Genomic DNA, 13,442 nt, shown 5'->3' with positions numbered 1-13,442 from the left:
GTCTGCTGAGCTGTGTATCTAATCCTATCCTGTGTGATACTGTCTGCTGAGCTGTGTATCTATTCCCGTCCTGTGTGATACTGTCTGCTGAGCTGTGTATCTAATCCTATCCTGTGTGATACTGTCTGCTGAGCCGTGTATCTAATCCTATCCTGTGTGATACTGTCGGCTGAGCTGTGTATCTAATCCTATCCTGTGTGATACCGTCTGCTGAGCTGTGTATCTAATCCCGTCCTGTGTCATACTGTCTGCTGAGCTGTGTATCTAATCCCGTCCTGTGTGATACTGTCTGCTGAGCTGTGTATCTAATCATCTGCTGTGTGATACGGTCTGCTGAGCCGTGCATCTAATCCTATCTTGTGTGGTACTGTCTGCTGAGTCGTGTATCTAATCCTATCATTTGTGATACTGTCTACTGAGCCGTGTATCTAATCCCGTCCTGTGTGATACTGTCTGCTGAGCTGTGTATCTATTCCCGTCCTGTGTGATACTGTCTGCTGAGCCGTGTATCTAATCCTATCATTTGTGATACTGTCTGCTGAGCCGTGTATCTAATCCTATCCTGTGTGATACTGTCTGCTGAGCTGTGTATCTAATCCTATCCTGTGTGATACTGTCTGCTGAGCTGTGTATCTAATCCTATCCTGTGTGATACTGTCTGCTGAGCCATGTATCTAATCCTATCATTTGTGATACTGTCTACTGTGTATCTAATCCTATCCTGTGTGATACTGACTGCTGAGCTGTGTATCTAATCCTATCCTGTGTGATACTGTCTGCTGAGCTGTGTATCTAATCCTATCCTGTGTGATACTGTCTGCTGAGCTGTGTATCTAATCCTGTCCTGTGTGATACTGTCTGCTGAGCTGTGTATCTAATCCTATCCTGTGTGATACTGTCTGCTTAGCTGTGTATCTAATCCTATCCTGTGTGATACTGTCTGCTGAGCTGTGTATCTAATCCTCTGCTGTGTGATACTGTCTGCTGAGCCGTGTATCTAATCCTATCTTGTGTGGTACTGTCTGCTGAGTCGTGTATCTAATCCTATAATTTGTGATACTGTCTAATGTGTATCTAATCCTATCCTGTGTGATACTGTCTGCTGAGCTGTGTATCTAATCCTATCTTGTGTGGTACTGTCTGCTGAGTCGTGTATCTAATCCTATCATTTGTGATACTGTCTACTGTGTTTCTAATCCTATCCTGTGTGATACTGTCTGCTGAGCCGTGTATCTAATCCTCTCCTGTGTGATACTGTCTGCTGAGCCGTGTATCTAATCCTATCCTGTCTGATACTGACTGCTGAGCTGTGTATCTAATCCTATCCTGTGTGATACTGTCTGCTGAGCCGTGTATCTAATCCTCTCCTGTCTGATACTGTCTGCTGAGCCGTGTATCTAATCCTATCCTGTGTGATACTGTCTGCTGAGCCGTGTATCTAATCCGATCCTGTGTGATACTGTCTGCTGAGTTGTGTATCTAATCCTTTCTTGTGTGATACTGTCTGCTGAGCCGTGTATCTAATCCTATCCTGTGATACTGTCTGCTGAGCAGTGTATCTAATCCTATCCTGTGTGATACTGTCTGCTGAGCTGTGTATCTAATCCTCTGCTGTGTGATACTGTCTGCTGAGTCGTGTATCTAATCCTATCCTGTGTGATACTGTCTGCTGAGTCGTGTATCTAATCCTATCCTGTGTGATACTGTCTGCTGAGCCGTGTATTTAATCCTATCCTGTGTGATACTGTCTGCTGAGCCGTGTATCTAATCCTATCCTGTGTGATACTGTCTGCTGAGCCGTGTATCTAATCCTATCCTGTGTGACACTGTCTGCTGAGCTGTGTATCTAATCCCGTCCTGTGTGACACTGTCTGCTGAGCTGTGTATCTAATCCCGTCCTGTGTGATACTGTCTGCTGAGCCGTGTATCTAATCCTATCCTGTGTGATACTGTCTGCTGAGCCGTGTATTTAATCCTATCCTGTGTGATACTGCCTGCTGAGCTGTGTATCTAATCCTATCCTGTGTGACACTGTCTGCTGAGCTGTGTATCTAATCCTATCCTGTGTGATACTGTCTGCTGAGCTGTGTATCTAATCCTACCCTGTGTGATACTGTCTGCTGAGCTGAGTATCTAATCCTATCCTGTGTGATACTCTCTGCTGAGCTGAGTATCTAATCCTATCCTGTGTGATACTGACTGCTGAGCTGTGTATCTAATCCTATCCTGTGTGATACTGTCTGCTGAGCTGTGTATTTAATCCTCTCCTGTGTGATACTGCCTGCTGAGCTGAGTATCTAATCCTATCCTGTGTGATACTGTCTGTTGAGCCGTGTATCTAATCCTATCTTGTGTGATACTGTCTGCTGAGCTGTGTATCTAATCCTATCTTGTGTGATACTGTCTGCTGAGCTTTGTATCTAATCCTATCCTGTGTGATACTGTCTGCTGAGCTTTGTATCTAATCCTATCTTGTGTGATACTGTCTGCTGAGCTGTGTATCTAATCCTATCTTGTGTGATACTGTCTGCTGAGCCGTGTATCTAATCCTATCCTGTGTGATACTGTCTGCTGAGCCGTGTATCTAATCCTGCCTTGTGTGATACAGTCTGCTGAGCTGTGTATCTAACCCTATCCTGTGTGATACTGTCTGTTGAGCTGTGTATCTAATCCTCTCCTGTGTGATACTGCTGAGCTGTGTATCTAATCCTCTCCTGTGTGATACTGTCTGCTGAGCCGTGTATCTAATCCTATCCTGTGTGATACTGTCTGCTGAGCTGAGTATCTAATCCTATCCTTTGTCATACTGTCTGCTGAGCTGAGTATCTAATCCTATCCTGTGGGATACTGTCTTCTGAGCCGTGTATCTAATCCTCTCCTGTGTGATACTGTCTTCTGAGCCGTGTATCTAATCCTATCCTGTGTGATACTGTCTGCTGAGCCGTGTATCTAATCCTATCCTGTGAGATACTGTCTGCTGAGCTGTGTATCTAATCCTATCCTGTGTGATACTGTCTGCTGAGGCGTGATCATACCCCCAACTTCTAAAAATGGACAGAGGGATATGTATTGCAGCACTTATACAGTAATTGTGTCCTCAATGAAGCCCCTTAGTGATTTCACCCATTACAAAACCATTTTCATGGCCCTTATAGAATATAATGCAACAAAAAATACCCCTACACACAGCATAATACCCCCACAGTGAGTTCACCCCCACACGCACAGAGACTGAGATGGCCACTCCAGAACCTTCACTTTGTTCTGCTGAAGCCAATGACAGGTTGACGTGGCCTTGTGTTTTGGATCGTTGTCATGTTAGAAAGTCTAAGTACGTCCCATGCGCAGCTTCCGGGCTGATGAGCGCAAATTTGCCTCCAGTATTTGCTGCATTTATCTTTCCTTCAACTTTTACCAAGTTTCCTATGCCTTTGTAGCTCACACATCCCCAAAACATCAGCGATCCACCTCCATGCTTTACTGTAGGAATGGTGTTCCTTTCATCATAGGGCCTTGTTGACCTCTCTCCAAATGTAACGTTTATGGTTGTGGCCAAAAAGTTAAATTTTGGTCTTATCACTCCAAATGACCTTGTTCCAGAAGTTTTGAGGTCTGTCTCTCTGCTGTTTGGCATATTGTAGGTGAGATACTTTGTGGCATTTGTGCAGTAATGGCTTTCTTCTGGCGACTCGACCATGCAGCCCATTTTTCTTCAAGTGCCTCCTTATTGTGCATCTGGAAACAGCCACACCGCTAGCTTTTAGAGAGTCCTGAATTTCAGCTGATGGTATTTGTGGGTTTTTCTTTGCATCCCGAACAATTTTCCTGGCAGCTGTGGCCGAAATTTTTGTTGGTCTACCTGACCATGGTTTGGTTTCTACAGATTTTCCATTTGTTAATCACAGTTTGAACGCTGCTAACCGGCATTATCAATTCCTTGGATATTTCTTTGTATCCCTTTCCTGTGTTATACAGTTCAACTACCTTTTCCCGTAGATCCGTTGACAATTCTTTTGCTTTCCCCATGACTCACAATCCAGAAACGTCAGTGGCTCGATCAAAATTGCAAGACTTCGTCTGGATCCCAGAAACTCACTCAGCTTTTATGCACACACACTGATTACAAACAAACAGGTTACAGGTGAAGATGTTACCTTTAGTAGCCATTCAAACCCATTTGTGTCAAATTCTGTGCATGTTATCAGCCCAAAATCACCAGGGTATGTGAACTTTTGATCAGGGTCATTTGGATGTTTTTGGTTGTCATTAAAATTTAAAAAGAGAAAACACAGTAGTTTGACAATAAATGGTTTCACCCAACCAATAACCATGAGTGGAGAAAAGTTTTTTTGTTATCGTTCATATTCTTTGAAACAAGGCCAAGAAAGGAAAAATTCTGCCGGGGTATGTAAACTTTTGAGCACAATTGTAATCGTCCGACTGCCCCTCATACAGTATGATGATCCCACATTGCCCTAAACAGTATGATGACCTCACAGGCCCCCACATAGTTTGATGCCCCCACAGTCCACCACACTGTATGATCGCCCACAACCTTACACAATATGATGACCACACAGTATGATAGCACCTACATCCCTATACACAGTAGGACGACCCCACTGCCTCCCACACAATATGATGATCCCACAGCCTCTCACACAGTATGAGGACCCCACAACCTCCCACACAGTATGATAGTCCCTACATCCTTACACACAGTATGATAGTCCCTACATCCTTACATCCTTACATACAGTTTGATAGTCCCTAAATCTTTACACACAGTATGATAGTCCCTACATCCTTACACAGTATGATGACCCACCAGCCCATCACACAGTATGTTGACCTCACAGCCCCCCAAACAGTAGGATGTCCCCACAGCCCACCACACGGTATGATGACCCACAGCCCTACACAGTATGATGACCCTAAAGCCCCTTGCACGTTATACCTACACACAGTATGATGACCCCACAGGTCCCCACACAGTATTATAGCACCCACATACCTACACACATAAAAGAGAGAATGTGAGACACAGAAAAATCCCAGGAGGAAGAACCCTACACAGAATTCACATTGGGGTCCTACCCCACTGCCCTCCTAGATCCATCCAGTTGCTCCTATTCATGCGATGTTATCTGTTGTTATTTACTTGGACTTGTTATGTACAGTGGTGGCCAAAAGTATTGGCACCCCTGCAATTCTGTCAGATAATACTCAGTTTCTTCCTGAAAATGATTGCAATCACAAATTCTTTGGTATTATTATCTTCATTTAATTTGTCTTCAATGAAAAAACACAAAAAGAATTGTCCTAAAGCCAAATTGGATATAATTCCACACCAAACCTAAAAAGGGGGTGGACAAAAGTATTGGCACTGTTTGAAAAATCATGTGATGCTTCTGTAATTGGTGTAATTAACAGCACCTGTAACTTACCTGTGGCACCTAACAGGTGTTGGCAATAACTAAATCACACTTGCAGCCAGTTAACATGGATTAAAGTTGCCTCAACCTCTGTCCTGTGTCCTTGTGTGTACCACATTGAGCATGGAGAAAAGAAAGAAGACCAAAGAACTGTCTGAGGACTTGAGAAACCAAATTGTGAGGAAGCATGAGCAATCTCAAGGCTACCAGTCCATCTCCAAAGACCTGAATGTTCCTGTGTCTTCCGTGCGCAGTGTCATCAAGAAGTGTAAAGCCCATGGCACTGTGGCTAACCTCCCTAGATGTGGACGGATAAGAAAAATTGACGAGAGATTTCAACGCAAGATTGTGCGGATGGTGGATAAAGAACCTCGACTAACATCCAAACAAGTTCAAGCTGCCCTGCAGTCCGAGGGTACAACAGTGTCAACCCGTACTATCCGTCAGCGTCTGAATGAAAAGGGACTGTATGGTAGGATACACAGGAAGACCCCACTTCTTACCCCGAGACATAAAAAAGCCAGGCTGGAGTTTGCCAAAACTTACCTGAGAAAGCCTAAAACGTTTTGGAAGAATGTTCTCTGGTCAGATGAGACAAAAGTAGAGCTTTTTGGGAAAAAGCATCAACAGAGTGTACAGAAAAAAAAAGAGGCATTCAAAGAAAAGAACACGGTCCCTACAGTCAAACATGGCGGAGGTTCCCTGATGTTTTGGGGTTGCTTTGCTGCCTCTGGCACTGGACTGCTTGACCGTGTGCATGGCATTATGAAGTCTGAAGACTACCAACAAATTTTGCAGCATAATGTAGGGTCCAGTGTGAGAAAGCTGGGTCTCCCTCAGCGGTCATGGGTCTTCCAGCAGGACAATGACCCAAAACACACTTCCAAAAGCATTATAAAATGGTTTGAGAGAAAGCACTGGAGACTTCTAAGGTAGCCAGCAATGAGTCCAGACCGGAATCCCATAGAACACCTGTGGAGAGATCTCAAAATGGCAGTTTGGAGAAGGCACCCTTCAAATATCAGGGACCTGGAGCAGTTTGCCAAAGAAGAATGGTCTACAATTCCAGCAGAGCATTGTAAGAAACTCATTGATGGTTGCCGGAAGCGGTTGTTCGCAGTTATTTTGGCTAAAGGTTGTGCAACCAAGTATTAGACTGAGGGTGCCAATACTTTTGTCTGGCCCATTTTTGGAGTTTTGAGTGAAATAATCAATGATTTGATTTTTGCTTCATTCTCTTTTGTGTTTTTTCCTTGCAAGCAAATTAAATGAAGATAATAATACCAAAGAATTTGTAATTGCAATAATTTTCAGGAAGAAACTGAGTATTATCTGACAAAATTGCATGGGTGCCAATACTTTTGGCCACCACTGTAACTATTTTTGGTTTTATTGTTACCTCTATATTAAAGCATAGTCATACTTCACTACAACCCTGATGCATAGGCATTTTCCTGTGCTCTTCTACCCATCTGTGTCTGTTTTGAGGTATACAGACTGGTACTCTACCCTCTATATTCTAAACAGACTCAGACATATGTATTATTATGATAACTGTACCTGAGTTCTGAGGTAACGTAAAATTACCTGATTTTGGATGGAGTAGGGGGGAGTATTTTTCTGTGTCTCACATTCTCTTTTTATGTGTTTTTGTATGGATTGTTCTGATTAAAGTAATAAAATTTGCTAGATTTTTTTAAACTTGGGAGTTTTCTACTTCCTTTTTTGGGTATCTTGTTTTTCACAAGTGCCCCTTTAAGTTTGGGCTTATATAGATATTTATCCCTACGCAGTATGATGACTCCACAATCCCCTATACAGAATAATTACCCTACACCTTCCCACACAGTATGATGACCCCATAGCCTCCAACACAGTATGATGACTCCACACAGTATGATGACCCCATAGCCTCCAACACAGTATGATGACTCCACAGCCCACCACACAGTATGATGACCCCACACAGTATGATGACCCCATAGCCTCCAACACAGTATGATGACTCCACACAGTATGATGACCCCATAGCCTCCAACACAGTATGATGACTCCACACAGTATGATGACCCCACACAGTATGATGACCCCACACAGTATGATGACTCCACAGCCCACCACACAGTATGATAACTCCACACAGTATGATGACCCCACAGCACATGATGATTCCACAGCGCCCTACACAGTATGATGACACCACACAGTATGATGACTCCACAGCCCACCACACAGTATGATGACTCCACAGCCCCACACAGTATAATGACCTCACAGCACCCCACACCGTATGATGACTCCACAGCCCTACACAGTATCAGTATAATGACCTCACAGCACCCCACACTGTATGATGACTCAACAGCGCCCCATACAGTTTGATGACTTCACAGCCCACCCCACAGTATGATGCCACAACAGAGCATTAAAAATACGACTCACCTTGCACCATTTCCCCTAATGTGCTGCTTTGTGCAGTGTGCAGACTGAGACAATCGAGACGTCATTGTGCCTGCTGTGCTGGGTCTCAGACACACATAATGAATGGCTCAGCAGAGAACTAACGGTTCCCTGTTGCACAATTCTATTTAACAGTTGACATATGGATGAGGTTCTGGAGGGTAAGGGAGCTGGTGTCAATCACCACTGGATACACCTTTGCTCACAGGCCCGATAGCTGCCGCATGGTTTGCCACTATGGGCAGCACACCACTGGCTGCACACACAAATGCCGCAGCTCACCCTTGTACACAGTCTTTAAAGCAATTGGTGGAGACCTCTAGACCGAGACACCAAACCAACTAAGGTGTCTGTGATCCAACCCTTCTCCTCTATGTTTTGCACACAGAGAGATTGCATAATGTGCTCCGGTTCTGGTGAAAGCTTTCAAGGCGAATCGTGTATAACCTGCAGTGGAGATGGAAAAACAATGTGAGTCTCCTTCTATTGTCATTGTATCCTCATCATCTAGTAATTGATGCTTCACAATGCTATTAGTCACATCTTTGACTTTTTATGATCACATTACCTGTTTTCCTGCTTTGTGTTTTACATATTTCAAAAGTTAGATATGCGCTAAGAAGTAAATCCAAAACTGAAAAATATAGAAATAATTGTAGCATTCCATATGAATATAAACCAATAGAATATATAGGTAAAGGTTCCGAAAGCACTGCTCCAGAACCCTCCAGAAGCATTGCTTTCGGAACCTTTACCTATATATTCTATTGGTTTATATTCATATGGAAAGCTGCAATTATTTCTATATTTTTCAGTTTTGGATTTACTTCTTAGCGCATCTCTAACTTTTTACATTGGATTTTTACTGGTTTTACTAGTCTGAACTTAGGCAAAAGTGCCCCTGAGTTTACAGCTTGGAAGTTAACAACCACATCGTTAGTGCAAAACTCTTTTTTTCTATACATGGACAAATTGTTTTACATATTTGTCTCTCAATTTACAATATTGTTTCAGAAACGAAAATTGTAAGTTGAAACTATTGTAACTTCAGGCCATAACTGAATGGAAAATTAGTGATTGAGTCCAAAGCCCCAAAATGTAAACTCAAAATAACACAAAGTGTTAACACAAAGTTGCAATCTGTACACATTAGTCAGTTGGAATTAATCCCAGTGTGCACATCATCGCTTATTATTGCACTTTGCCCTCAATTAGATACGCACTCAAAAAAATTATTTTTAGAAGCTACTAAGTTTCAGATTTATTTTCCTTACTGAGGATTCAATACTTTCCCCTACAAAAGAATTCCTAATACACGCTATTATTCACACGGAAGAGAGAATAGCTACATTGAAAATTATTAAGGGAGGTGAGGAATTCTTAGACAGAGCAGGTTTCTCTTCAGAATACAGAAAGAGAAGACATTTGTAGTGCACCTGAAGAAACGGAGGAATGGAAGCATGTGACCAGGAGAAGCAGGAGGATCGAGAGGCAGTCAGCACCCATACTGCTCAGGAACCAGTACCAGGCTCTCATTCAGGAGAACCACGAAGAAATACAGCAAGATAAGACTTTGCCCGCAAAGAACAACCTTGTAAGCACTCGGAGTCCTCTTGGATGGAGAAAGAAAAATGTTGTGAAGAAGAAACGGAGAGTGGTGGTCATGGGGGACTCCCTGTTGAGAGCAACAGAGGCCGCTATCTGCAGACCAGACATAACCTCAAGAGAAATGTGCTGTCTTCCAGCAGCAAAAATCAGAGACGTGTGACAGGATATCAGGACTCTTCAGACCTACCCATTCCTGCTCATACATGTGGGGACAAACGACACCGCTAGAAAGGACCTGGAAACCATCTGCAGTGACTTTGAAGACTTATGCAAAAAAATGTGAAAGAGCTGGAAGCGCAGGTGGTCTTCTCATCCATCCTCCCAGTGGATGGCCATGGAACAAGAAAGTGGAACAAGATTCTACAGGTAAACAACTGGCTACTGTGATGGTGCTGTCAGCAAGGATTTGTATTTCTGGATCATGGAGTGAATTACCTATACGATGGACTACTTACTAGAGATGGGCTGCACCTTACCAAGTCTGGAAAACACATATTTGCAAGTCGCCTTGCTACACGCATCAGGAGAGCTTTAAGTTATAACATTGTGGGAAGTGAAGCAAAAGGCCAGGGAAAGTCATACAGCGAACAAATACTATTGAGAGCTCTGCTATTAAAAGTGGAAAGGAAGAACAAAGACAAAAGAATAAGAATAATAAAAATATTAGAGAGAGAGAGAAACCGATCACAAACTAAGATGTTTCTATACAAATGCACAAAGCATGGTCAACAAACAAGGAGAATTGAAACTACTAACACAGGAAAAGGAATATGATGTCATTGGCATCACCGAAACTTGTTAGGCCGATACACATGATTGGAATACAAGGCTAGAATGATACGACTTATCTGCAAGAAACAGACTTAATAAACGGGGAGGAGGTGTCACATTGTATGCTAGAAAAGCGTATATCTCTACAGATTGAAGCTTCAGAGGCTGGGAGTTCTATGGAAACTTTTTGGGTAAGAATACAAGGAGAGAAGAACGGAAAGGACCCCATTATAGGCGTTTACTACAGGCCACCTGGGCAAGCTGAAGATATGGATGAACTCTTTATGCATCAGATGGCCAAGTTATCAAAAAAATTTGGAGAAGTTATCATGGGAGATTTCAACTATCCCGACATTTGTTGAGAATCTCTCTCAGGCAAAAGTAACAGGTCCAGCAAATTCTCATCCTCTCTTGCTGACAACTTTATCTTCCAAAAGATAGAAGAGAGAACAGGGGGATCTGCTAGCTTGGATCTAATCCTCATATACAGGGAGGAAATGGTTGAGGAGGTAAGGGTGGCTGGGACCCCAGGAGGCAGTGATCATGGTATCATAGAATTATGGATAACTAGAGGAGGAAGACATGTGAAGAGTCAGACTTCAAGGTTAGATTTTAGAAAGGCAGATTTTAAGGGACTCAGAAAGAGTATAGGAGGGATCCAATGGCTGGATGTCCTTAAGGACAGAAATGTCCAGGAAGGATGGGACATTTAGAAAAATGAGATTCTGAAAGCACAATCGTTAGCTATCTCTAAAAGAGGGAAGAATATGAAGCATTTAAAGAAACTAGGAAGGATGAACACAGAACTTAAACACATGCTAAAAAGGAAGAAAGAAATATCAAATGGAAAGAGGGAGGCATAACTAAAGAAGAATATACTGCTGTCTGCTGAACCTGCAGGGCACGCATCAGATTAACTAAAGCTGATAATGAATTAAGGCTTACAAGACATGTCAAAAGCAATAAGAAAGTAAAAGAAAAGTCAAAGATTCTATAGGATTTTTACAGGATGAAAATGGTAACGTGGTAAAAAATAATGCTGAGAAGACCGAACTTCACTGTAATATTGAAGGAATAGAAGAGTCCACACTATCTATAAACAGAGAGATAGTGAGGGAATACTTAGCTAACATAAATGAATTCAAGTCTCCAGGTCCAGATGAATTACATGCTAGGGTACTGAAGGAGATGGCAGAGGAAATTTTTGAATCACTCTCCATAATCTTTGAAGATTCTTGGAGAACAGAAGTCACAGAAGATCGGAGAAGAGCAAATGTTGTCCCTATCTTCAAAAAGGGGAAGAAGGTGGACCCAGGGAACTATAGGCCGGTGAGTCTGACTTCTATACCAGGAAAGATCTTTGAGCAAATTATTAAACAACATTCATCCAAGTACCTTTATGATAATGAAGTGATTAACCAGAGCCAGCATGGGTTTGTAACTAATAAGTCATGTCAGACTAACTTAATTTCCTTCTATGACAGAATCACTGACTGAGTGGATCAGGGAAAAGCAGTGGATAAAGTATATCTCAACTTTAGCAAAGCATTTGACAAAGTATATCATACCATTCTTATTGAAAAAATGACCAACTATGGAATGGACAAGGCAACTGTTAGGTGGATTCATAACTGGCTTAGTGATCGGACCCAAAGAATGGTCATAAATGGTTGCACATCCAGTTGTAAAAATGTCTCAAGTGGGGTACCACAAGGCTCTGTCCTGGGCCCTTTGTTATTAAACATCCTTCGCAATGATTTAGATGAAGAAATTGAGGGTAAACTGATTACATTTGCTGATGACACAAAGCTAGGAGGGATAGCTAATACTAGTGAAGAGAGAGAGGATTCAAAAAGATGTATACAAACTTATAACTGTGGACTGCAACTAACAGAATGTTTTTTAACAAGGAGAAATGCATAGCCTAAATCTGGGCAAAAAAAAATGAAAAAGTGCTGCCCATTGTGTTGGATTGTCAATGCTACCCTCTTCTCCCACTCTTGACACACTGATAGCAACACCGCAGAAGAAATGCTAGCACAGGTTTCCAATATCCGATGTTTCAGATGCTGCACATCTCGTATCTTCACAGCATAGACAATTGCCTTCAGATGACCCCAAACATAAAAGTCTAAGGGGGTCAGATCGGAAGACCTTGGTGGCCATTCAACTGGCTCACGACGACCAATCCATTTTCCAGGAAACTGTTCATGTAGGAATGCTTGGACCTGACACCCATAATGTGGTGGTGCACCATCTTGTTGGAAAAACTCAGGGAACGTGCCATCTTCAGTGCATAAAGAGGGCACCACATCGTCATGTAGCAATTTCAGATATCCAGTGGCATTGAGGTTTCCATTGATGAAGAATGGCCCCACTATCTTTGTACCCCATATACCACACAATACCATCAAGATACGAGATGTGCAGCATCTGAAACAACGGATACTGGAAGCTTGTGCTAGCATTTCTTTTGCGGTGTTGCTATCAGTGTGTCAAGAGTGGGAGAAGAGGGTTGCATTGACAATCCAACACAATGGGCAGCACTTTGAACACATTTTATAAGTGGTCATAAACTTGTAAAAAACTCATGAAAGAATAAAGTTACGTTAAAACCAAGCACACCATTGTTTTTCTTATGAAATTCTCAATAAGTTTGATGTGTCACATGACCCTTTTCCCATTGAAAAAAATAAAGTTGGATCCAAAATGGCCGACTTCAAAATGGCCGCCGTGGTCACCCCCCATCTGGAAAAGTTTTCCCACTCCCATATACTAATGTGCCACAAGCAGGAAGTTGATATCACCAACCATTACCATTTAATTTAGGTGTATCCATCTAAATGGCCCACCGTGTGTGTGTGTATATATTATATATTATATATATATATATATATATATATATATATATATATATATATATATATATATATATATATACACACACACACACACACACACACACAGGTGTTCAAAAGTCCTGCATAGGCGTGAAGAAAGCTATATATTTCATACTTCTGCATCTCTACAGTGAAACTGGTGGAACATATATGTTTTTGTAATCCCTCATTGTATGCCATACTCATTTTTGAATGTCCCAAGTGTATAAATTGTTATGGTATGCAAATTTTTGATAATTTTTTTTACAGCATAACCATACCTACACCA

General features: G+C 42.1%; 1 protein-coding gene across 1 annotated transcript in view; it reads left to right on the top strand.

The window, feature by feature from the left end:
• Positions 1-13,442, top strand: part of LOC141156598 (protein SSUH2 homolog) — a 101,305-nt gene that overhangs the window by 39,468 nt on the left and 48,395 nt on the right. The window contains exon 3 of the mRNA XM_073642796.1: positions 8,284-8,366. Within this exon, the coding sequence (XP_073498897.1) occupies positions 8,296-8,366 (71 nt within the window). The 5' untranslated portion in view covers positions 8,284-8,295. The remainder of the gene's footprint in view (positions 1-8,283; positions 8,367-13,442) is intronic.

This window comes from Phyllobates terribilis, unplaced genomic scaffold (assembly GCF_046119375.1).
Source record: "Phyllobates terribilis strain yellow unplaced genomic scaffold, ASM4611937v1 Scaffold_8__6_contigs__length_399053987, whole genome shotgun sequence".
In the NCBI taxonomy this organism is placed as follows: Eukaryota; Metazoa; Chordata; class Amphibia; order Anura; family Dendrobatidae; genus Phyllobates; species Phyllobates terribilis.
This window is presented reverse-complemented; position numbering and strand designations above follow the sequence as displayed.